Source organism: Tetrao urogallus, assembly GCF_951394365.1.
Source record: "Tetrao urogallus genome assembly, chromosome: 1".
Taxonomy (NCBI): Eukaryota; Metazoa; Chordata; class Aves; order Galliformes; family Phasianidae; genus Tetrao; species Tetrao urogallus.
The window spans coordinates 50,021,474-50,048,137 of NC_136813.1; the positions used below are offsets into that span (position 1 = coordinate 50,021,474).

Consider the following 26,664-nt stretch of genomic DNA (forward strand, 5'->3'; position numbering starts at 1 on the left):
CATCAATTTACTTGTGCGTTATTGCTTGCTGATGTAGAATACGAGCAGCCCTGAGATACCGCCTTCAAGCCAGAACGGGTAACGGCAATCATCTGCATTGCCAGCCGTAAGCTTAATCTGTTTCCCAGCTCCCCTGCCCCAGAAGAAGCCCACCTACAACAGTAGAGAGCGGGCACAGAGATAGCAAACGCTTGCTAACCGGCTTAAGCAGCCCTCAGAGGAACAGCCATCTCCACTCAGGGCACCGACTGAGGGCGGCAGCTTCGCTCCGCCCCCAACGCACGCGCCGCCCGAGGAGGCCGGGTGGGACGATTCGGAAGCACGGCTGCTCTACTGCGCATGCGCCGTGACGACGGCGGCCTCGCCTTCCTGCAGCGCACTTCCACCTTCCGGGAGCGCGAAGGGGCGGGGGTGCGGGCGCGGAGCGGAGCGGCCAATCAGCGGCGCCCACGACCCTCCCTGCACGAGTCGGAGCCGTCGGGCCGGGTCGCCGCCACTACGGCCGCGGGTGTCGGCGGCGATGGTGTCGGCCGCGGCCTCTGCTGGCCGCCTGGGCTCCGCGCTGCCCTTCTTGCTGGTGCTCCTCGACCTGCAGTATCAGGGTGAGGGGAGCGGGGAAGCGTCGTGAGAAGCGGCGGGCGGCGTAGGGCCCACCCCGCCAGCAGGCTTCTGGGAAGCCCGGCGGCCGGGCCGGGAGAGCCGTGGCTGGCAGCGCCGTGGCGGCGGGGCGTCCCGCGGGAGGGCGCTTCTGGGAACGGCACGGGGCGGGAGGAGGCCGGGAGCTGCCACCTCAGCGGGCCGAGGGCGTAGGGCGGCCCTTCGCCGGGGCCCTGGCGGCGCCGTGCGTGCCTCGCGTCCCGGGCGGCGTCCCTCAGCGCTGCTCCTCGCGGCTCCGTCCCTTTAAGTGTCCTATTCGGGCTCCCGGGGCGTTCCCGGCTCCCTGCCTCTGTCGGTGCCCGACCTGCAGCTTTGCCGATGCTTCTTATAGTTGTGGTGAACTTGTTTATATTTTATTTGATCGTTTGCTTTCCTTCTGCCTCCCCATTAGTGTGTGAAAATCAGCAGATCGGTTTTATCCGCCCCTCCCGTGGCCTCGTTTTCTTTTCGAGTACACTATCAGTAACACCTGTGCAGTCAAACTTAATCTCAGGCTGCTGTGAAATGTGCAGCTTGGTTATACAGTGGTGCAGGTAGTTCAACTTGAGGAACTTTCTCTCACAGGTGCTGGCAGGTCAAGGTGCAACTGAAGCCATCAATGCTCAGGATAAGTATCCAGACTAAGGGCTGACTTGGGCTTGTTATTATAAGTTATTATAAGTTAAGGTGCTAAACTAAAGAATAATTCAGCTGGCCAAGAGGTGATGTGGGCATGTGGTGGCAAAGATAGCCTGCTGTCCAGGTGTGCTCCTCTGTGGTGTTGGATGGCTTTTCTTGGGTGTGTGCTCAGGTGCTGCTAGGGGAAAAACAGTGGTCACTGTCCACGTATACTTCTTTCTCTGAGTGTGACAGTGATGTTCCTTCTAAGGATTCTTTCCTCAGTGTTGTTGACCAGTTTCAAGTGTGCAATTTAAAGGCTATATAGAATTACTAATGCTGTGTTTCGTTATTTGGAGAATATTTTCGTAACTTCAGTTCAGTATAGAAGTTTTGGAATAGAGTAGTAGGCTGAGGAGTGATGTTTCTGGAACTTACTGAATTTGTTAACACCTTAATCAGAAGTTCGTTTTCCTGAAAATGTTATTAAGGAGTTCAGAGTTTTGTTTTTTTCCCTCACAGTATTACTTTTCTCTAGACTCAGAGGCATTTGCTGACTTGATTGTAGAAATGTCTTGCGGCAGTTAATTTGTGAGGCAGTGAATAAGTCAGGCTGCATTAAAGTCAGATTTTAGTTATTATCTATGAGTGTGAATTACCATAGAATCATAGAATGGCCTGAGTTGAAAAGGACCACAGTGATCTTGTTTCAACCCCCCTGCTGTGTGCAGGATTGCCAACCAGTAGACCACACTGCCCAGAGCTATGTTCAGCCTGGCCTTGAATGCCTCCAGGGATGAGGCTATTATGACTGACTATTAAATGAATTCAGTTAGAAATATTTTTTGAATCCTTGGTGTTGTGGGAAGTTGTGTTTTGCCCCTTCCTGTCCTGCTTCTTGAATTCCTTCCCATTTGATATGAGTTGACTCTTGGGAAGATTGATCTTTCAAGACTTGTGCACACTAATAGTGACAAAACATGACAACTGGAAGGGATAGAGGGGTATTGTTTCTCTTTCCATGCTCTGTCCTCAGACAAAGGAAACTGAATAAAGGGAAGTGGGTTTCAAGCATACAGAGCTCAGTTCATTACTGTGGGTACAGTTAGGCGTTTCTCTCACTCCCATTCTGTATCTTTTTGTCCTGAGTTTGGGAAGGTTTTGAATCTCACCACAAATTGTGAAGGGTAGTTGTGTGGTGTGGGGTGAGGGAAGCATTGCTGTGCTCTGAAGCTTCTTCCAGGCTTGTTTGTGTCAGTTATGACACTGCTTGTCCCCTTCTTCCTTTGCTCAGACTTGTCATTGAGAAACTTGCTTACATGCATACAAAACTGAAGCTCAAACCTATTTAAAAACAGCAGCAAACATGACACCTGTATCGAACACATAATCATTCAAATTGAAACCATCCCAAAACGGGATTGCTGGCTCCCGTGGCAAAACAATCACTCAAGTTCTCTGCTAAAACGGAAAAAGAAAAGTTTAGTAGTGTACCATTCCAAGGCAGGAATCTGGGTAAATGCAAAATTCTGACACTGTTCTGAAGTTGGAAGGCTTTTTAAAGCTTTTTACATTAGGAGTCAGACTGATTACATGAAAATGTAACTGGAAGTTCATATGCACATAATAGCACTTGTTACTGAAATAAAACAAAAATCTTCCCAGGAAGCTGTGATTTATTTGAAGTGAACATATTTAACTGGAAAAACGAGTTAGCTGCACCTGTTTATCTTTCCTCCTGACCTCTTTCCTTTCAGGTGTCAGTACTGGTGCCAGTTCTTGTCTGGGAGTGCATCTTTCCACTCCTGTGTTGGGGCTGGCTCAAGCTCTGAACCTATTCCAACTGATGCTCCAGCAGCTGGGGCTCCTGTGTCTGCTGGTTTGAGCTCATCAGGCACCTTTTAGGAATAATAATATCCAAGTTAAAATAGTGCAAATGTTTAAATAGCATGCATGGACATATCATTAGTTTCATGCTGGAGCAAGGCTAGCTTTTCTAGCTGTAGTACCGAGCTGTCTGTGTCTGGCTGACTGATATCTGTCTGCTGGAAAGACTGGCTGGAGTTGGTTCTTGTGTTTCCCAGACTGAGGAGCCAAGAGGTGCCCAAATGCCATGCACAGAATTTGGTTCCTTAGGGTCAGCAGCACTGGCTCCTTTGCTTGGTGCTGCTCCTCAGCTGTCTGCTAGGGCAGCTGATTCAGAGCCACCATTCGCATGCTGCCAAAAAATGCGTAAGCCATATAGTTACATGAAAAAGCAGCATAATGATCAGGTCTGTGCAGTGTTTCAGTGCACTAGTGGTATATGTCAGTTTTCTTTGTGGCTACACTGGTTGTACAGGCTGGAGACTCTCCATTGATTTACCACATTCAGCAGCTTTTAGGGTCAGATTTTAATGCAAGTCCAGTAACAAGTTCTGTTTTGCAGGCAAGGAACCTGCAGTCACTTGTAGTTCTGTTGTTGTTTTTGCTTTGCCTTATTTCTCTACCCAAGTTACTCCTGCTTTTCTTACTATTAGCGGTCACTTGCCTCATTTCCTTTTTTTTTTTTTTTTTTTTGCTGTTACCATCTTCAGTGTTTTCAAGGAGAAAGATCTCTCCTGATGAATGTGTTATGTAACTGTAGAACTGTAGCGAGCGTTGTGCAGATGAAAGGCTCTGAATAGTACAGGCACACCCTGTAGTGGAGGCTATTCTTAGGGCAGTGCCGGTCCCTAAATCTGAAATAAGGATGCTCAGTAAAAAAACCCATGAGATTCTGTGAAACCTGAATGCCTTTGTTAGGGGTATCAGAGAGCAGTGTGCAGCCTGTTTCTAGGATCCAGCTCCTCGAGTTTGAAAGATTTCAGATGTTTCTATGCGGGGAGATCATTTCATGTTTGCTTGTGGTATTATCTGACTTGTTGCCAATTTACTTCTGGCTATAGACTTCATATCCAACCGTGTGGGAATCTTTATGTCATCTTGAAAGATGATGGGTGGACAAGTTGGTGATGAAAGGTTTAGGCTTTAAAAGCAGGAAAAAAATCCCCATGGTGCAAAATCCAAACAGAATAGCAGTTTTTTTTCATGAAAACAATATTCACATGAAGACTGCCTTGAAGTGAACCTCATCTACCTCTGTATATGAGAAACTTGTTGTCAAGAAGTACTTCTGTACCACTGTCAGCTAAACTGTTCGTATTCTATGCAAAACACCCAGAATAGATTTTAAAATGTGTTTTAAAACCATTCCCTAAATGGGCTACATGATAAGTAGTGTTACCTTTTTAACTTCATGTATTTAAACTACAGCAAGAAGAATTCGGGGCTTATTAGTTGTTTTCATTAACTTAGAGGAATTTGCTTAATATTGGGATTATAAAGCAAATGATAGCATTGAAGCCTTTGAATTCAGTCACATGAGTTCTTACCAATAACAGGTAGAGCTTTTTTCAGTGGATACAGAAGACATCTTTTTTTTTTTTTTTTTTATAGGCAGCTCAGTAGTTTCCTTACAGTGTGTAAATGAAAGAATTATGATCTGTACTGAAGAGTGAGAAAAGAAAAATAAGATCTCGGGTGCTGAAAGGTCTTAGTTCTAAAATACTGATGACTTGATGTTCAGAAATTACTGTTCTTTTATTACAAATATTTTGTTGCTTGATCACCTTTCTGTGAGAAATTTTGATATCTTTAATGTAGTTAGGTAATGTAGCTTTTACTCAGAATGTAAAATAGTGTCAAGGTGCTGCTGTTTTGTCTTTTTTTGTTTGTTTGTTTGTTTTAATTCAAGATTAATTCATAGAGTAATAGGAGTATGGGTTGGGAAAGATCTTAAGAATCATCCAGTTCCAACCCCATTGTGAGCAGGGCTGCCAGCCACCAGCTCAGGCTGCCCAAGGCTCCATCCAGGCTGACCTTGACCGCCTGCAGGGATGAGGCATCCACAGCTTCTCTGGGCAGTCTCTTCACTGAGCCTGAATTGGTGTATCTACAGCGTGGACTTAAAAAATCAGCTCCTTCCTTCATGACAGCCTTCTTTCCCTGGTGACAGAGCAGCAACGATTCATTAGTTTTGAACTAAAAACCTGTCCCTTCCAAAACGTATTGCTTGAATCTGAATTTCATACCTCTAGTTAAATGGAAGAGCACTGATAACTTTAATTGTTCGCATCAGAATTTGCACCACAGAGACATTTTGCTTGGGAAGATGTGGATCTCTATTTCAGCACCAGTGCTGATGCTTATTGTGTGGATCATATTATTTCTGTATGTCTTTTGTATAATCACACTGCTCATTCAGAAATCAATCTTTGTTTTTCTTGAAGGAGCTGAGTGTGGAATAAATGCTGAAGTAGAAAAGCAGCTTGAAATGGGGAAGAAGTTATTGGCTGCTGGACAACTGGCAGATGCTCTGTCTCATTTTCATGCGGCTATAGGTATGTATTTGAAGAAAGTGACATTTATGTTGAAACAACTCTGATTTATAAATTTTCAAGTAAGTTTGATGGTTCAAATCCTTGAATTGAAATACAAGCGCACAGACAGCACCAATAAAAAGCAGTGTTTATTAACGCTGTATTTTCTTGGTCACATATTGTGGGCTTTAAATTGTTGGACTTTGTTGTAATACATTCATTTACAAGCACATTGTTTTTTCTTTGAAGTGAATAAAATCGTGGTGCTAGACAGAAAAGTCTCAGTAGCACAGCTCATTACTATCAATGTCTTGGTATAAAAATGAAATGTGAATGAAATATCTGCTGATTCTGAGCTCTTAGTATTTTGTCCTAGTTCTGTAAGATCAGCTTCTCTTAAGTACAGAGAGTGAAGGGAGTCTCTTTTTCTGTGCTACGGCAGTGCCTCGTGCTATGGAAATGGTCTCTTACTCCCTTTGCCTCTATGTGGCTGCCAAAGCCACATGTTTACTTTAAAGCTCAACTGTAATCTCAGATGAGGTAAACAAGGGACATCCTTGTTTTGTTCCTTAGATGCATTTTATTGTCTGTAATTTCATTGATAGTGAAAAGGAATGTATTTTTGAAATCCAGTAGATACTGTCTTTTACTGCATTTTGTTGTTTGGGTGATCTAAATTACCTTTCCTTGAGAGCCTACAGTAACTGTCACTACTTTTTTGAAATACTGCATGGTGAGGAGTATTAGGAACTGAAGTACTGTTTTCAGAGGCTTATGTTCCCTTTCTGTAGTGATATTTGTGCATGTGCTGGGTTTAAAGGATGTTAAAATTGCAGGATCTTGCCAGCTTGACTGGCAGACCACATATTGGCCTTGAAGTTAGCCTGCAGGTTTTTATGTAGTGCATGTTTTTCCTCTGCCATTGAGAGGGTGTTGGTGCCCACCATATATTAAAGGAATGAGTTGCTTCTGTCTAAATGGGTGATGTAAAGGGTTTGTGCATCTGTAATGACATCGGTCTAACGTATGGGTCATTTTGGGATTACTTGTTTGCTTTTTATATGATGAAATGGGCAATGATGAATTAACATGCTTTCAAATGCGGGCCTGCAGTTTGAGATAAAGGGTTAGAATTTAGGAGCTTTTTTTTTTTTTTTTTTTTTTTTTTTGTACAAAGCTGAAAATATATGCATATTTCACCTTTAGAAGTCTAAGTTATTTGGAATATACTGTGTTTCACTAATCTTTATTGTGCAATAATTAAACTGCATAAAATTACTTGGAAAAAAAAGTTTCATTGATAAATATAATTTTTCCAATGGCTTAAAACTCAGGAAATATATTTTTAGTCATTACAGTTCAGCTGTACCCAAAGGTTCAGTTACTTTGGAGACAGTATTCTGATTGCTGTTCATTTGCTTGCAGAGGGAGACTCTGATAACTACATTGCTTATTACAGAAGAGCCACAGTGTACTTAGCCATGGGCAAATCTAAAGCAGCAATTCGTGATTTAAGTAAAGTGGTTGAATTAAAGCAGGACTTCACATCCGTAAGTATTCTTGAAATTGGAAACTGTTCAAGCGTAAAAAAGAAATATTACTTCAAAGGAGGTTGTTTGTCAGGTTTTGCTAAACAGAAATAGAAAATACATTATAACTCAGAGCTTTAAATATGATAAAGTAATAGCAGTAGTGTATGTACTTGAATTTGCAAATACTCCAAGAGCAGTCTAGACTGTTATTCTGGAAACTAATGGTTTCATTAAGTGCATGTTCCTCGTGGGTTTGTCCTGTATGCTTTCCTTTTCTCCTTTGCAGCTGTTCCATTTTCAGTTATCATTGCTGCTCTCTCAGGGGTGGGGAAAGGGAGAGCAGATGCCTCTTCTCTCTTCTGTCCTGTTACTTGATTTGAGGCATTTCTCCTCTCTTGGTCTCACTGCCCTCCCGTGGGACACGTCCTGACTTACTCCTACCTCTTTTGTGCTTATTATATGAAGAGAGTCTGTCTAAGTAGTTGGGTGATGTCCTCTCCACCCAATTCCCTCATTTCCATTTTCAGTAGCATGTCCTGGATAACTTCCAGTAAAGTAGCAAGTGTTAAATTCAGTGTTGTATTTGTATCATAAATCAAATCATATAGATCATTAACTTGCCTCAATATGTACTGGCTGTTGCTCTGAGAGTTTAGTGGAAGAACTCAATGTGGGAAATTTTAAAAATTATGTATTTCTGTTGGTTCAAAACAAATCTATGAGAAGTTATAACCAGGAAAGCAGCTGAAGGTTAATGTTCTAAAAGTTGTACGAAACAAAGTGAACAAGTTCTTTTGCTGATGTCTGGAGTTACTGCTATTTATTAGAAAAGTGTATCTCTCTCAGCTGTGGTGTAAAGTAATTATTTACTGTCAGATGCCTCTTAAGAATGCTGTTAGTTTAAGAAGGCAAAGAGCAGGTGATGTTGTCTCTGACTCAGTTTGTTAGCTGCAGTAAAATGAAATCATTTTCTTCTGCTAAAGGTAATAGAAACAGATTTTCATAATTCCTTGAGTTCTAATGTGTAAATAGAAAACAATTGCCTTCTGTTTCATTTCAGGCAAGATTACAGAGGGGACAGCTACTGCTCAAGCAAGGAAAATTTGATGAAGCAGAAGATGACTTTAAAAATGTGGTAAGTCGGAGTCCTGAATTGGAAAAACTGCTTTCCAGCTTTTAAAGTTGGCTTCTAAGGCAAGATCTCAACTCTGATGTTTTAGAGAATGTGAATGTATACGTAAGTTCGTGTCTTGCTTGTTCTTGAAGGGTATTGTAGTTAAGCTGCATCGTGTGAATAAATGACCAACGTTGGGATGGAATAGAGAAGATGAAACCACAAGGTGCTGCATGAAGCAGCACAGCAATTTGAAGAGGTTTTTGGTTTGTTTTTTTTTTTTTTTTGCATATGTGCCTAATGCTTTGTGATCTCTGCTTGATGGCATCTATACTGGAGATCAGTCTTCTTCAACCAGAAATGTAGGGTTAGTGATGTGTGACTCAGTGTAAATCAGCATTCAGTTACATGCTTCATGATAATCAGGTGACAGTGTGAAATAACTGGGTGCCCTCATGGATCAGGCTCTTTCCAGTGATTGCCAAAGGATCCTAGGCTCTTAGTTCAGTTACTGTGATGTTAAAAATTAGGTAATTCAGTGGCACGCATCTGCATCTCTTCACATTTGCAAAGGAGTTCTGCATCCCTCATGAAAGTGCTGACAGCAGTCTCCCCGTGATCAGAAAGTGCCCAGAGTTTCCATACAAGTCTGGCTGGCTGTTATTCACTTGAGTGAGGTTTTTATTTCAGTGGATATTTTGTGTTATAGCAACCTTATGCTGCAAAAATAATCCCTGGAACAAAATCAACTTCATCTTTGGGAAATATGTACAATAAGCTTCCCTCTCTGTTGCATCAAATTACTGTAAGAATATGAATAAATAGGATTAATTATTATATTCATTTATTCTTCAGCATTTGCTAGTTTAAACAGCTCGCCTGTCCTTTATACCAGCATAAATAGAATTTGCAAGTGTAACTGATGCTGTCATACTGGCATTCTTTGAAGTGTGTGATGGAGAAAGTAGTTCTGTATTGCAGATTAGAGATGCTACATGGAATCTTTCTAGTGAGTCTGTAAGTGGAAAACAGAGCAGTTACAGTTTACACTTGCAGGGCAGCTTTGTAACCATTATGATAATGTGCCAGGTGATGCTGGTGTTTGCAGTAAAGCTGCAGTAGCTTATCCTGAAAGTCATGTAGCAGTGGCTCCTGCTGCTGCTTGCTCAGTAAGGAGCAAGCATTTGGTCTACAGTTGCATGTCCAATTGCAGTGCAGCCCTGCTGTTTGCACTGTGTGAGAATGTCGTCCAGTTCTGATTAACTGAGGCCATAGTTACTGCAACAGCATTTACACGATGTCAGTGTTGATTCTGAGTGTGTGTATGCATCTTTTTCCAGTGACTCCTTTCTGGACTGTTGCATAATAACATGTAACATGGAAATAACATAGAAATTACATGGAAATGCTTTCCCAGTCAGCTGTGGAGTAGCTTGCTTTTTTCCAAACCAACTGAAACTCCAGACAGTCATAGCCGCTTTTCTTCAGTCATGTAGTTTCCAACTTCAGTTGGGCTTCGAGGCAGAAGTAGAACAGAGTTTCGTCTCGGTAATTGAGTGAGATTCTGTATTGGTCCTAAAATCTTAGTTCCAGTTTCCTTGGTTCTCTGAACAGTGTTGCTTATGTGCTTTCTTAGTGATTATGTTAAGTGGTATGTTTTGAAAAGAATATTTTGCTTGAACATATTGCATTCAACTGAAAAACATGATATTGAATTAATCCTTTATAATAGGTTTCTTTATTCATTCAGTAGAGAAGATCCTATTATTGTATCTTGACTCCAAAGTAAAATACTTCTGTGAAGGCCTAGTGAGAGATTTCTCTTGCTTTCTTCTAAGTCTTTCAGGTATATGGTCAGATTGTTCTCTCAGTTCTTGTTCTGGCAACGTGCTTACTTCTCAATATGAAAATGTTTAATCTTAAAGTGAGAGGAAATCAAAGCTCAGTATTGTGAAACATTAACACTCTGTTTCTCTGTGACACTGATTTATGTATATGTGAGAAAGGGAGAGGTGGTGGAAGACTTTTCAGAGATTAAATGGTTTCTAAGTGATTTTAAGACCTGGACATCCAGACTCTCCAAATTAGTTGCTAAAGCAACAGAGGAAAATTAAACAGTAGTCACTCAAACTTTTGACTCGTACTGCAAGTCAGTTGTCAAGAACTGAAAAGAAGTAATTCATTGCTCAGAGTAAAACTTCCTTCTATACTAGTGCAGATATGACCCAAAGAAGTACCAGTGGGGTCTCCATAGCTTTTAGGCTAGAATTCAGTTTTGGTCTTGGATTCCTGAAATTGTACATTTTATGTTTGAACTGAGTATATAATTTCTGGTCTGCTTTTAGGCTGAGTAAACGTAGGTAAGGGCCTAAATGGCTCTCTGACCTTTCACTTTGGCTGGATAGCTGCTAACTAGGCTACTCTCATTCTCAGTAAGTATGTAACACATCAGCAAATGTAGATATCCAGATCAGCATCTAAATTGCAGAGAGACATTGACTGTCCCACATTTGTCATGCATCTAAGTCTGCAAGCAGTCACTGTAACTCAGTAACCATGTAGAGGAACCATGCAGCAGTCTGATCATGTGACTGAGCCTGTGGAAGTTGAATATCATGTAAAGATGGGAAGAAAGTGCTGTGTTTCAACATCTTAATATGAAGAAAAATAATCTGCTTTCTTTAGTATGGAGATTTTCAGGACATTGTGTGACGTATGTGGTTCTGAGGACATGATCTGCTTGCTAAAATGATTAAGGAGGAGGTAAATGTGAGAGTTAGCTTTCATGATTTTCCCCCCTCCCCCCCAGGAAAATTTTGTGGATGAGATGAGCTTTCTTGAGATAAAGCCAGTCATTTTGGTTGTATGCCCTTGGCTGACAGTAGATGTGTTCCCAGGTGTGATTTTGGTGATGGTGATTTGTTTTTGGTTTAAGGCAGAGGATCAGCTCTTAAGATGTTCCCCACTTTTGAGTTAGAGAAACCAGCTCAGTATTTGGAAAGTAAAGAGAGTGATTTTACTTGGGCTACTCAAGGACAGGCATGTAGGAGGAAGGCAGTTTCTACTTCCTTGTATGACACTTGAGTCACTGTTGCCAGTATTGCTTTCCCTACGTACCAAAAGCTGCGAGCGGTGTAATGTGAACTGCCTGTAAATGTTATTTTCTCATAGCATATTCCCTCAGTCTTTCAAATTCCAGTGGAAATACTGAAATACCAGTTTCTTTCCTATCCTTCCTCCATTCTTTCTTAGAGCTGCGCTCCTTGAAAGGATTGTCTGAAGAGTTCAGCAGATGAAGTTGTTCTTGAGAGAAATTCTTTCTACAGCTTTATAGTACATGGGAAAAGTTTGTGAGGACCCTAAACCTCTTTAAAATTGTATTGTTGCCAGATAGAGCAGTTCTTCTATTCAGATGCTTCTACCTGAAACAGTACTGGCTGTTTTAAGGGCATTAGTGGCATTGTGAAGGCAGGCAGTGGGAATGCCTGACTGGGAAGGGTGGGAGCACTGCTTTCATCTATAGAGCCTTTTGAGACCTCAGCTTTTGTGCCATTGTTTTACAGGTTGGTGTTGTTTTTTGTTTTGTTTTGTTTTTTCCCATTTTTCCTTCCTGCATTTCCCTTTTGGCTGAAGTTAATCACTTTGGTTTTGGATAGAGGAAGTGATTCAGACTTATCCCTTGATATGTTAAGGAAGACTGTGTTTATAGGAACTCTTCGTTTTTGCCAACGGATGCACCGAGCTGATGAGGTTACAGCATGCACCAGGAAGCATTTTTTGCCTAGCAAGACCAGATAACAGCTCTTTACTCTTTAGAAAAGTAGCTTTTTCCTTCTAACTCAGCTGTCAGAATGGAAATTTAACATCTAGAGGGTAATAAAACTCTTAATGGATTTCAACAGAATGGTCTAATTCTTGTGTGCAGAGTGCCCAGGATGAAACAGAGGTAAAGCATAAGTCCTTGGGTGAATTTATTTATTTTGAAGTTGTTGCTTACAGTGTATGAGTAGTATTTATTTCTCCAATCTCAATTTTGGTTAAATGCTCCTATGCATTAATATCAAGTTCATTTGGTTCTGATTAGTAGCTTCCAAATAATAGCTGTCAATAGGGTGAATTTGGGAGTGCATCAGTGCTCAAAACTAAGGCCTCAGCCCGTGAAAACCCTGGAATATTTATTTGTCTTCAAGCATGTGATTTTTGAGTGAAAATAGAAGGAATGATTATATCCTCTGGTTGTCACATTCCTTTCAAATCCTCTTTTTATTTTTTTTTTTTTAGGACTGACTGTGATGTTCACAGTTGCACTGTGCTGCAATAAATACTCCCATTTGAGATTTCCTAAGTACCCTTCCAAGGGAGACAATTGCATGAGCATTTAAAAGCTGGAAACTGAAGTTTCCACTTGCAGCTCCACTAGATGTCAGCCAAAACTAAGTGGCTGAGCATGATGTGTTTGCAGATGTTTGTTTTCTAATCTAGTGAAGGCTGTGGTTGCAGAATGCACTTTTTTTTTTTTTTACTTCAGTCAGCATTTTGGATGTAGATGGGAGAGACCATCTTATGTCACTGTAAGTTACCAAATGCAAGTTTGCTTAGTATCCAGAGTTCTCTTAAACTTTACGTTACATTACGTTAACTGTGAATGTTTCTCTCAGATGATATGATCATCTATAGCTTCCTGGGTAAAGGATGTATTTATATACTTTTTTTTTCTAATATCATGGCTGTTATCTAATATATTGCTCTGCCAGTGCAGAGCTTTCCTTTGTGCTCTATTCTTGTATGCATCGGTGTCTTGATTTCTAATAAGCTACAGAAATTCCTGCAGCCCTCTTTGAAACATCTAAGTTCGACAGGACCAAGTGCTGTGCCCTACCACAGCAACCCCAGGCAACACTACAGGCTTGAGGCAGAGTGGATGGAAGAGTGCGTGAAAGAAATGGACCTGGGGGTGTTGGTTGACGCTCAGCTAAATATTAGAGCCAGCAATGTGTCCAGGTAGTCAAGAAGACCAATGGAATCTTGGCTTGTATAGAAGTATAGCAGTCAGCAGGAGCAGGGGGTGATAATCGTCCTGTACTCAGCTCTGGTGAGGTTGCGCCTTGAGCTCTCTGTTCACTGTTGGGCCCCTTGCTACAAGAAAGACACTGAAGCCCTGGAGTGTGTTCTGAGAAGGGCAGCAAAGCTGTGAGGGGTCTGGAGCACACATGTAATGGGGAGCAGCTGAGGAATTGTTCACTCTGGAGGAGTGGAGGCTCAGGGCAGTTCTTATATCTCTCTGCAGCTACCTGAAGGAAGGTTGTGATGAGGTGGGGGTCGGCTTCTTCTTCCTCATAACTAGAGACCGGACAAGAGGGAATGGCCTCAAGTTGCACCAGGGGAGGTTCAAGTTGAATATGTTCTCTGAAAGTGGTCAGGCACTGGAATGGTGTGCCCAGTGTGGTTGACTCACTGTCTCTGGAGATGTTCAAGAAATACTAGGTATTGTACTAAGGGATGTGGTTTAATGGGGAAATATTGGTGGTAGGTAGACAGTTGGACTGGGTGATACTGGAGGTCTTTTCTAACTGTGGTGATCTGTGATCTTTCACAAGCCTCATCAATTTACTTTCATTATCAGTGTACTCACAAGCATAAAAAGCAAGAAAAATGCTGAATTTGAATTGAATTCCTACTATGTTTTTCTCCACTGTCCTGGATACAGCATGGTAGTATAGCAAAGTTTTGAGTCTTGCCTTTGAGATGAAGTGCTGTATATGCCAGCCTCCTTATGAGCAGTGGAGAGCTGGAAGATGCACATGTAAATGCATTTAAAGCTCTGCTTTAAAATCGTGTGGCTCATGCTTTTGTTCTGTTTAATGTCTCTCAGCTGGGTGGGGGGGAAAGGAGGGTTGTTTTTTTTTTTTTTTTTTTTGCCCTGGGATGATTCTCCACTTTACTGAGATTAGACAGTAAAATAACACAACACCTATAAGTGGTAAATCTGCAACAGAAAATTACTTACAATAACAAAACCATTCCCATATGCTGGCCTCTGTTTTCTCTGAAGGAATTATAATGTTGGGGTTGGTTTTTCTTTTTGGTAGTGAATGTAAGCTGCTGTAACAGATGGCTAATGCTTGTTGATGTAACTTAAACTGCAACTAAGCATTCTAATCCAAATGTAGTAACCATCAAAGACAGCAAAGGATGCTGTGGTGAAAAGCAGCGGCTGTGTTCTGGAACATGTTCACCACTAGCAGTGTGCTTGCAGAGCACAGCTTAGGATGAGCATGCAGAGAACTATTAGATTTGCCTTAGATGTGTATTAGCTCAGCTGAAGCGAGATTTCTTTAATACCTTACTCCTTTCTAGGAAATCTTACATGCTTAGTGCAAGCAGTTGGTCTGTCCAGCTTCACCATTCCAAAGGAAAAGGATGAATAACTGAGATGTTATTTGTTATCAATAGTAGTGTGATAGTCTCCTGATCGCTGGGCAGAAGGACAGAAGGAACTTGGAAAATAAACCAAAATTAGAGTATCAAACAACTGTTTTATTTCCTGCTTTCCCTGGGTGCTTAATGAAGAGACTTATTTTTGTTTTAATTAACATGACTGATGAAGACAACGTATTAGTACACTAAGTAATTACTAAGAGCCATGAGTGTGTATTTTTGTCATATAGAGAGCATTAAACTAAAGCTTAATGGCTTAACTTGAATGATAGCTTGAGAGGTTTTTTCCTTTGCTTTAACTGGACAGTTTGTACTATCTCATATTATCTGGGATGCTTCACTTAAATGATCTCTAATACATTTGATTTGTCTGTATGATTGTAACATTGCTTCTCCTATTCTACTGATAGTTTGGTCCAAATAATTTACAGAAAACATACAGCGTGTCTAAGGAGTGCGGTAATGGATAAAGCTGATTTGTAGAAAAGAGTTCTTAATTTTTAAAAGAATAATGCTGAGAAATTGAGGGACAAAATTGGGTCAGTCACGGAACTGAAGAATTCAGAACTTAAAGGAGGTTTCTAATCTTTGAACTTTTAAAATCACAGATGTAGATATTTGCCTCTGTTGTATTCTCCAGTGCTGGGGGAGAAAGAGGATGTGTGCTGGTGAGGGTTTCTAAGCAGAATTTCTTTTCTAACTAGGAGAAAAGCTTTTTGAAACGTGTATTAAGAGTTGACCTACAAAGGACAGAACTCTTTGATTGCCTTCCTCTGTTCTTGCAGAGAGGCAGTGTAAAGGAGTACTTTCAGGTCTAAATACAACTTGATTTCCGCCAAAGTAAAATGAAACAACTTCATAAGGTACAGAAATACTTTATGTAAGGCATCTAAGACAGAGGTGAGACCTGGTCGAGCTTCTCATGTTCCACTGAGGCTTTTCCCTTTCACATACTTCAGTGTTAGAACCAGGGGAATTCTGTTGAAGAAGTTCTGAGGACTAATGTTGAATTGCATTAGAGACTTGAGCACAGAGTATGAGCATTTGAAGAACTTACGTTCAGGAAAAAAAAGGAAGGGGCGACTTGAAGATCCAGGAGGAGAGGAAAAAGTACAGGATGACTTTGAGGATATGGTAATTTCAATGGGCATTCTGTGTGTAAAATACGAGGTAGTTCAAGTTTTGATTTAAAAACAAAAGCAAAAAAATCTGAAGTCCTACTGATTCACCCCCCTCTAAAACTCTGGAAATCATAATGATCAGCTGTAAGTGTGAAGCTACTGCTGTTGTCTAACTGTATTAATTTTACATATGACTTCCTGGCTTTGCAAGGGAATGGATGAGATTTTTCCTGGCCCTTATTTGTTGTTCTGGTTCCAGTAGCAGAGTTGCTGTGAGAGCTGTTTGGTTTACTTCTGTGCAAATAGAAAGCTGCCTAAATAAATGAATGCAAGGAAAATGCAACTCCTTGGTTGGAGGGAGGAAACTAGCCATAAACAAAACCTTAGGCTTGTGTAAAACCACATATGAAGTGAAGTGCCTGAATTCCTAGCTGATCCTGGTAAGCCCTCCCTCCAGCTGAAGCCTTGCTGCTGTTGCCAGTCTTTCTGGGAAAATAAGAACCACAGCCTCACGGTGATACTATCTGTGACATGTTGCAGTTGTTTCTATGTGTTGTTCTTAAAGTGGGATATGTGGTTGTTATGTGGATATGCTTCCTACTGATGCTGAGGAATCTTGTATTTAATAACTATCTGCAGAAAGATTAACTTTGTTGCCATTAAGAGGACTGTGACTTCCTAAGGCTGATGTAAAAGATCTCTGGTTGTGTATTAATTTGTCCAAAGGTGAGTGATCAAGCCAGAGTGAGAGGAAGAATTAAGAGTTTTTGAACTTCTGATGTCTTGTATCAAAGCTCAAAATGTCTGTCTCTGGAATTTGAAGTTGGAAACACTTCTGGTGGAATTTTAAAACTCTTGATTTTCAGCTTTAATCAGTTTTCCATGTTATGATTATTAAAGGGACACAGTGATTTCTGAGCAAGCAATTCAGTCCCTCTTCATATTAATGTTTTCAGCTCAAATCCAATCCCAGCAATAATGAGGAAAGAGAAGCCCAAACTCAGCTGACGAAATCTGATGAGCTTCAGCGCCTGTATTCACAAGCATTGTCTGCATACCAGCAAGAGGATTATGAAGCTGCAATTCCTCTTCTTGATGAAATCTTGGCAGTAAGTGTTATGTAAAATGGTGCTGTCCACTGGGATAGTAACCTTTTGCTGGGAATCAGCTTAGCAGGGAGATTGGACTCAGTGATCTCCACATGTCCCTTTCAATCCATATGATTCTGTGGTACAGTAAAAAGGAAATAGGAACTCCTATCTGTGTGCATTATGGTTTAGCTTTTTCACTGATGAGAAAATACATGATGTAATTGGCTTTACTTTGAGCATAGTGAGACCATTCTGAAGTTGGAGAGCGTAGAGCATTGACTGCAACAGTATTTTAAAAGAGATCATTGTAGTTATGGGTAAAGATACGGCTTCAACCAAACTTCTGTTGTGGGCAGCTGTCTTGATCATTCTCCATTTTTCTATAAGTTAGTATTCTTGAGGGAGCTTGTTCTCTAAGTACATTTTGCAAATGTAGGAGACGTGTTTTTCATCTAGATTCTACTTTGTTGAGAACATAGTGCAATTTGTGCTGAATACAAAACTTGGTAAAGGGTAGTTTGTTACTAAGAAGTGAGTACTTCTCTTGTCTTGAGAAACAAAATAATAAAAGATCAATAGCATCACAAAGTTCAAAATGTACATAGCTACCTGTATTCTCAGCCTTTTCCTTAAGATGTGTTTGTTGAATCCCACTCAATCAAAGTAGCCTGATAGTCTCTGTGGAGTAATTCAGTCTGTAGGCACCTGGTGTGTCGTATAGAAATATATTAAATGACAGTTAACTGCTGTGCTGTTTTACATGCATGTTAAAATCACTCATTTGGAGTTTACAACTTGAGCTTTTGGTGAAGAATCTGCCAAAATGTTTGTGGGGAGGGAGCATAGAGAAGTAGAAAATTCTTGTTCTCTAAAACCAGGGTTTATAAAGCAAATGATAACCCAGAAGAAATCCTGTAAAAGGAATTGCCTGTTGTATTGTATTGTAAGTAATTATCTTTGTCCTTCTTTGACATGGTTAATTCAGTGTAAATCTTTACAGTGGAGGTACTGAGGTCACGTCTTGCGTGGCTGAAGTTTACCTGCAGGCCTCTTTCTAAAGGACAGCTGACAGTTTGGTCTTCGCTGTTCGTTTCCCTGCATTCTTTTGAGAAGTTGTATTGATTTATGATCCTGATATCCTTCCCTGGAGGCTCAGCAGACTGTCCCAGTTTAAGCAGGGCCAGTGGATTTAATTCATCTCCCTGTGTGAGCACATTAAATCATTTAGAAAAATTTCAGGCCTTTGTTCTCTATTTGGGCAGGTGCGTCACAGCATCCACCAGGAAGCAGAGATGCTAATTTTGTGCACTCTGCATGCAACTTGAACCGTATGCTATTGCAGTTGGCAAAATGAAATTTAATGGGATTCTTCTGATGTTGGGGAGGAAAAGAAGTGAACTGTTACGGACCAAAGTCAAGCTTTAATTTTGATTTCTCAAGGTTTGTGTTTGGGATGCAGACCTACGGGAACTTCGAGCTGAGTGTTATATAAAGGAAGGGGAGCCAAGCAAAGCAATTAGTGACTTGAAAGCTGCTGCCAAATTAAAGAGTGATAACACTGAAGCCTTCTATAAAATCAGCAGAATATATTATCAGCTGGGGGACCATGAATTATCACTCAGGTAATTTTATTGTTTGCTGTAATTGTAAGAACTGAAACCAAATGTAACGATGAAAGTCACGATAAAATGCGAAATAGCTACAGTGTCTGGTTTTTGGATGGTACAGCAGCTCTGGTCTGGACCTGGTACAGAAACCTCCTTTCCAGAAGCTAAGAACTGTGAAGACTCTATGTTTATTCTTGTCAGATCAACCATCAGTTCTTCCTAGCATCTTGTTTAGATGCCACAGAGCAAAACTGTCAGAGTTGCTTACATTTTCTGCTGCTGTTGTATTTTTCTGTCCTCGAAGAAAGTGTTTCTCTAAACTTGCTTTGTTGGAGATTATTTTAAAATTATTTTCAGTGAAAACAGAAATGTATTAAATGTGTCATAGGATGAGATTTGTATCTTCAGGACAGGAGTATCCATGTAGCGGATCCAGAGCTGCCAGACTTTTGTTTACCCTTTCATGCCTGTTTAGTTGAAGGCATTGCCATACATTCCTAGGCAGTCCTGCAGATAACTGCGCTTGCCTTATTTACACTGTTAACGTTATTTTCCTTGTGCTCAGCTGTACCAATGCTGTGATCTTTTTGTATACGAGTGGCTTCTGGGAAGCTCTTGATGCCAGATGCGTTACTGGAAAAAAAAAAACTTGAGGTTTTTTCTTTTCTTTGCAGTGTATGACAGGGGCTGGTGGATTAAAAACTGCTTGATTAACTTTATAGAAATTGATTCTACAGGTGGTCAAAGATTCTTTTTTTGTATATTCAACTTAGTAAATGTCAAATAGCTGGCTTGTTTGCCTTAGAGGCCACAAGCTATATAGCTTGCTTCTGTGGTGATTTTTTTTTTTTTTTTTGGTGGCTAGTATTACTTAACCTAATGATCATGGAAAGCATTGTTTTTGTCCTCTGAAATCCACAGTGGACTTCCTGTCTTTAATAACCAGATCTTAAGCTTTGATAAATGCTTATTATAAATGATAATATATTTGAATGAAGGGGAAGATTGTATGGAGAAATAAACTCTTGTTTGGACAGCTTATAAATGCTGCATTGTGTCTCCAGATTAAATTCCATAATATATTTCTTCTCTCTTGTGAAAAGTGAAGTCCGGGAGTGTCTGAAGCTTGACCAAGACCATAAGCAGTGTTTCTCTCTTTATAAACAAGTAAAGAAACTCAATAAGCAGATTGAGTCAGCAGAGGAATTCATCAGAGAAGGCAGGTAAGTGTTCATTGTATTAAAAAAGAAAAAAATGAGTGCTGAGGTGTCAACAAATTATCGACTGAGGAGCTGATTAAGTGTTGCTTTTTGCGTCTGTTAGCTGAAGTGGATAACTGAGCACAGCTATCAAATTACAGTCAAATTACATTGATTCATGTAGTCAATTCTGAATTCTTTTTGATACCACTGTTTTCTCTTTACATACTTTATGGAGCCGGTATAAAGGTGAAGGTAGGGATAAAATTTATCAACTCTCAGGTATTGTAAGACTTCATCTTTGGACTAAAAACACAGGTAATTCTGCAGTGCCTCAGTAGCTAAAGTGGAACTGGTTCATAGGTTTCTCTTATGTATCCTGTTCAGTTCTACTGTGTTCTTCTAGTTCATGCTTCATTTTGGTTTTACATGTTCCCAGGTGCGCAACATCCAACTGTAAGGAACTCTAACAAGTGATTAAACATTTTTCAGAGTGACTTTTTAAAAGGAAGTGCATCAGGAATGCGAGTCAGCACAATGGAGGACAGTTTCATTAACTCAGCAGTTCATTTGGGCTCTTATTCTAGTTTTTCATTTGATCCAGTATCAGCACATTTTGAGGGACTCTTCTGAGAGCTTGCATTCCTCCTAGTTTGTAGCAGCCTATGAGTTCAATCACACATTTGTGTTTTTGGGTGAGAGTTTTAATCTGTTTCTTATTAACTGTGGAACTTGAATGTCTTTAAACCCTTACAGCAGAAATATGTTTTCCTTTGTGACTTGCTGAGAAGGTAGGGAGAAAACAAACTTCTTGACTGAAGCTGGCTGCAGTTGTTTGGCGCTTTTTTTTTTTTTGGGGGGGGGGGAGAGGGGGGAGAAGAGTAGGGGGTTATTGGTAGTACAAAAGGCAAACAGGACAGTGCTCACAGCAAGGCTCTAAACTTGGTCCATTTCAGACATCAGAGAGGGAGGGTTTTCTTCTTTTTCCACCACAAGTGCAGAGGCACGTATTGGACAGGAAGCAAATCAGGATACTGTTGTTTGTGCACACTGAGGAATGGCAGTCATGGTCTTCTGCAGAAACCTGATGGTCACAGTGCTTGCTCTTGTTGAAGGGAATGGGAATATAAATCTTAAAATGGCTGAAATTTTTCTTCATAATGTTGCCTTACGTCACATCTTTAAGACTAATGCAGCCAAATTGCATTTTAAATAAATTACAGCAGTCTTAATAGTATGAAATGTAACTACTTGTGCTTTATAAAACAGATACGAAGATGCTATCAGTAAATATGACTCTGTAATGAAAACTGAGCCAGATGTCCCAGTTTATGCTACTCGTGCCAAAGAAAGGATCTGTCACTGTTTATCCAAGGTAATTCTGCCTCCACTTCTCTCTCCAAATTTCTTCAAAAACAAAAAGCATAACTCCACCCATCTATCTTGTTTTCCTTTCTCGTTTTCAGAATCAGCAGGCTACAGAAGCCATAAGAGTTTGCACACAAGTTCTGCAACTGGAACCAACCAATGTGAATGCTCTGAAAGACAGAGCAGAAGCTTATTTGCTGGAAGACCTTTATGAAGAAGGTACACTTGTATGCATTTTGTACATCTCTGCAGTCAGTATTTCAAAATTTTTTAACATGCGCTTTGATTCTGCACTATGTTGTTTATCTTTAAGCAGCACAGTTGTAGATCTAGGAAAGTATGTGCTGTTAATTTTGTCTTGATTAGTACAAGTGGTATGCACTTGTTTTATCTACAGTTGTCTTTCTACAGTGGGCTACGTTTGGGATCTTTTGTGAGAGCATACAGCTTATTCAGACTCAAACATTTATTTCAACAGCATTGTTAGACAATTGCATTCATAGATGAAAGATCACTATAATTAGGGTCACAGAGACCCATTCTGGGAGCTCCTTACAATGTTTTTGGACGATAGCATGAAATGAGATTTTCCTGTACCCTACCTACCACGTGCTCACCATAGAGGAAGGTATTGGCCATTGTTTCACCACCCTGGATCTCCTTTCTGCTGCCAAGAGCAGTAAGCTGGTTTTGCTTGAGGCAGCATTTTGTGTATGGGCTTTGATTTCCATTGAGCTTGCAGACTGGCCACCCTTACCATTGGGTTGTATGTAGAAACATACCAAGAAGTGCCTCCAAAAAGTTTCTTTTTTTTGACTGAATTTTCAGGTGTTCTGAGGAAGGTAATGGGCTGACAGATGTTTTGCGGGATGTCCTTGGGATGCTTTGTTGGAAACTTGACATGTTGTGGAGAACCAAATTGCATGAATTGCCAGAGCAATTGTTACTGGTGTGCATATGCATTGTAAGAGAAATGACTAGCTGTGTTAGCGTAACTGCTAAAGAGGCAAAATGCCTGTTTATGTGTAGGAAGAGGTTCCTGTGGAGCCTTGCTTTGTTAGGGTGGTGGAATTGTGCTGATAGGGCTCTGATTGAAGGATCTCTCAGGGCTAGCTGTGAGAAAGCAACTATGTAGTGCTACGAACTGGATGAATGGTGAAGGAGTTGTCTGCAAGTAAAAGCAAATGTCATGAGGAGATCCCAGTTTACAGTTCTGCTTCTTCGTGTGGTCCAGGATGATGGAGTTGAATTTGAGTTCTCTGGATTTCCTTATAGCTTACGGAAAAGGTAACAGAAGTCAGCTGCCTCATGTGGGCTTTCCCCCACTCTGTAGCAGGTGTCCTTGCTGCTGAAAATTGCCTACGTGAACAGCATTATCAGTATTCATTTTCTAAGTGGCACTGGTTGCAAATGCCCTTTGAAATCTTCCCATTCAAAGAGCACACAAGCTGTGTGATGACGATTTATTTATTTTTTTCCTCACCCAGCTCTGTAGATATTCTGTAGGCATTGAGACTAAAAATCACTGCTAGCGCAGGGAAGTGACAAAGTGGCAAATGTCTGCTGGGGTTGTGCTGGACCCACTGGCTGTACCTCACTTCCTTTTAGACAGAGTACCATGGGAATGTTACTTGCTCCATATTCAACCTCGCAGAGGAGGGACTGAGTAATTGTCTCCATTAGGTAATGTGGCATCTTTCAGGGTACTACGTGCTAGTGTACTGTATGAATATTCATCATCTAGCTTAGTAAGTCTCATTTCCACACAAAGCCACTCTTAAGAAGGAGGCTTACACCATCTATCTGTTCTGTCCTCCTGTGCTCATTCGTGTAACAGTTTTTGAAGCCTTGGATTGCTTCAGTTAAATATGATAGCAAAAGAAACTTGTAGTCTTTAAATCTGCTGGAAAACTAGTTCCATTCATTTTAATACTTATAAAATAGCTTTCCTCTTCTGTATTCTGATGCTGAGTTGTCAGCTTTACAACTGAACAAAAAAAGCCCTCTTCATTTTAAACATTGATGAGACAACTGTTCTCATTAATGGTATGCTCAGATTTTTTTTTTGTCTTTTTGAGAAATTATCACTGAGAGAAGATATTGCTCTCACCTCTTGAAGTGAACTTCAAAAATGAAATATGCTTTTTACTTCACTTTTTTAGGCCTCGTTGACTCAAGTACTTGAAAACAAAGTGTAATGAGGGCTGTACAGCTTCAAGTAGTTGTCATTATCAGCTCTGTAGGCTTTGTGCTTCAGAAGCTTGTCAGTCCTTCTCTGCTGATGCTGGCAAGCCTCCTTGCTCCTTATAAGAGAAGGTGGAATACAGCAGCATTTCTGGAAATAACTGGCCTTTATGCAGAGGTGTGACTTAAAGTGAGAAAGCTTATTTCCTGGGCTGGACCCAGACTTGGACTGGGCTGGCTCTTGGGGATCACCAAGCTCAAGTGGAACGATGCTCCTCCAAATCCTTGTTGATTAGTGCATCCCTTGCCTTCCCTCTGCCCTTGACAGTAGTCAGATGGTTGCAGTTATGCTCCCCTTTCCAACAGTGCTTTCATAAACAGCTTAGTTCGTTAATGTTAATATGCTTGAAGGTGTCTTCACTTATCCTTCACTTTTAACTGCTGTAAAATGATGGTTATTTCCTTTCTGCTTCGGGGAGCAGTATGGAGTAATTAAAATCATAGTCTCATATTAAGGTAGTAGATTGATTCTCTTTCTTCCCTCAAGAAAATCTCAAGCTGTAGGCACCTATCTCCTGTTTAAGGACAGGAAATTTCAAAATACTTATAATTCAAAACTTTGAAGGAGATTATTGTTAAATGTTCAAGATGTACTTCAGAATGTATAGCTGCATTCTGATTCCCATTAAAAGGTTCTAATTACTTCGTAATCATACGGGATTCAGGGATTGTCTGTGAAGGCAGATGTGCGATGAGTCCTTTTGTGGCTTACCCTATAAGCACAAGAGTCTGTCTGTGAAGTATCCAGCACACGTTTTTTTCTAAGAGGAAAAAACACACACTGCTCCAAAATTGCTCAGGAAATCTTTCTCTCGAAGAGGCAGTCCCTGTTTCAAGAAGAGCATTGCTACTGCAATTACTCCTCTAACAGATTTTACGTGGACATACGTTATCTACAGATACTCATGTTTGATTAGAAAATTAATTCTGCATATGGAATAATGGCTAGTCTTGTGTAGGCAAGATAAGGGAAGACAGCTGAGATGTTTAGAAATACAGTGTAGTTGCTGCTTCAGAGATTATGAAGACTCTTGCATTGAAAACAGAGTGTTAGGTTTGATTAAAATATTTAAATTGAAATGGATACTCAAAGCTGATTGTTCCCTTGGTGTTATGGGACCGGATGAAAGGAAGATAAGATGTTCTGTAAAGCAGCAGGCCTGTAAGAAGCAGTGATAATTCTTGTGTTAGCTCATGAGGTATTAGTGCTTTTAGAAGTAGTGACTGAGAGGAGCTGATTAAATATCTCACTCAACATGCCTTGAATGGGTAATAAGTCTCTGGGTTTTGTAGCAGCTTTTCTGCCATCAGAGAGCTATCATCCTGCTTCAAAGGCACCTGCTCCCAGCTCTCACCCTGTAGCTGGATGGAGTTCAGGTCTGAATGAGAAATAGTCCTATGCTGGAGAATACCAGCAAAACTGGAGTGTCTTCTAGTGGAAAGGAAGTGCACAACGTAATTTGTGTGCTGTATCTCAGCAGCATGCGTCACAGCAAAACATAACTTCTCATGTTCTTAATGTCTGCAACCAGCAATAAGGGAGTCAGTTTTTAAAAAGAGAAAGCCACTGTGTTTGTTGCAAACCACTGACCCTTAAGGAGCTCAGCTTCCAGCAGTAGAGCATGTTGTAGATGCTGTGGTGCTCAGCAAAGCTGAATGACCTGATCCACATTTATGGGGATGGTGTGATTGGATGTGAAGCAGATGAAGTACGTTAGTGCTTAAAGTTATTGAGGTGGTAAAACAGTGTAATGAAATCCCTGCATTTGCGTATATTTTTATCAGTTTCATCAGTGTAAATTAGGCACACATATCAGCAAAGGGTTTTTTTCTTAACGAGTGGACAAATCGTTAAAAAAAAAAAAAAAGCATTAAACAAAATATTTTGTTGAAGCAACAAATGTTTGGTGATATAAAATGAATAGAAATTCAGTTTCTAATAACAGATGAAATTGTTGGGGCACTGGAAGTACTTGAAATTTTTTTCAATAACAAAACAAGATTGCAGTGATATCAGATGTCTGAGTAGTACAAATTCATTAGCACTTCCTGCTGTCTTGCTCAGAAACAGTGAAAAACAAACCTAACACCTGCTGAGAAATAGCAGCTGCTTGGAAATAATCTGATGCAAGTACTTTGTCTAACTTGAGAAACCTAGGAGACTTGGATCTGCAAATGAGACTGTGAGGATTTTAACAGTGAAAGAAGAATAGCTTCATTAGAGGCTTCAACAGCAGCTTCCCTCGATAAACGCTGATAGCAAAGATTGGTGTTTTAAGCTTTCAGTTACCACTTTAAAATAATAATATGGTTTACATAAAAATAAAAAGAGGAAGAAATGAGGTCTCTGCAGAACTGAGAAATGCATTACAACACCTCTCATGCTTTTGTTCCTGGCAAATGTAACTCTTGAAATAAAAGTGAGAGCCTGCCCCTTGGATGTGGGGGACAAAACACGCAGAGCTTAAAGTATGGCTGTCTGCAGCAATATTTTTGTATTGAGGCATAAAAAGAAAATAGTGAAATACAGCTATTGGTTACAATTGTGGTGTTTGCATAGATAAACTTGCTGTTAATCTAAAGTCTTTATTGCTGGTAGAGGAAGAAGCCATTGTAGTGCCTGAATGCGCAAGGTGGAGAAGAAGGAATAGTAAGATTCTGTATAATGCATCCCTCAATGTGTGAGACTACTGCTGTGCAGCTGGCTTTTCCATTTCTAGTCACTGAAACTCACTTCTTGATTGCAGTTACATCCCAAGCCTAGCAGTTCATGTGTTCTCATATCTAGAGAGTGTTCTGACCAGCTGTTAACCTTTTCTCTCTTTCCCAAAAACACGGTGAAGCTAAAGAAACTTACCTAAGTTATACATTGTCTTCTCTGTTGCCTAATTTAAAGAAACATATTTGGCAAGTTGAAGTTCCACTGTTTATAAACTGCAGTAGCAAAACTTCAGTTTTGGAAAGTGATTGAGTTGTTTAAATCAAGGTTTGTGAGAAGTTATGTAATATGCTTCCTTCACTTTCTTTTCAAAGCTATTAAAGACTACGAAACGGCTCAAGCCAATAGTGAAAATGACCAGCAGGTTCGAGAGGGGCTGGAAAGAGCTCAGAGGATGTTGAAGCAATCACAGAAGAGAGACTACTATAAAATTTTAGGAGTAAAAAGGTGAGGCATTAATATTTGAGGAGATGACGTTACATTTGATTGATTAAACTGGCTTATCTGGAGCTGATGGTTTGCCTTTGTTCTGCTGCAGCTTAGTTTTTGTCTTATTGCTTTCACTTCCCTGCTGTAC

At 40.5% G+C, this 26,664-nt stretch overlaps 1 protein-coding gene across 1 annotated transcript in view; it reads left to right on the forward strand.

The window, feature by feature from the left end:
- Positions 1-520: 520 nt before the first annotated feature.
- Positions 521-26,664, forward strand: part of DNAJC3 (DnaJ heat shock protein family (Hsp40) member C3) — a gene marked incomplete at both ends in the record, with an annotated part of 28,202 nt that continues 2,058 nt past the window's right edge. Inside the window, 10 exons of the mRNA XM_079549205.1 lie at positions 521-602; positions 5,565-5,675; positions 7,080-7,204; positions 8,247-8,321; positions 16,816-16,968; positions 18,391-18,572; positions 19,661-19,780; positions 21,026-21,131; positions 21,223-21,343; positions 26,402-26,534. Coding sequence (XP_079405331.1) covers positions 521-602; positions 5,565-5,675; positions 7,080-7,204; positions 8,247-8,321; positions 16,816-16,968; positions 18,391-18,572; positions 19,661-19,780; positions 21,026-21,131; positions 21,223-21,343; positions 26,402-26,534 — 1,208 coding nt within the window. The remainder of the gene's footprint in view (positions 603-5,564; positions 5,676-7,079; positions 7,205-8,246; positions 8,322-16,815; positions 16,969-18,390; positions 18,573-19,660; positions 19,781-21,025; positions 21,132-21,222; positions 21,344-26,401; positions 26,535-26,664) is intronic.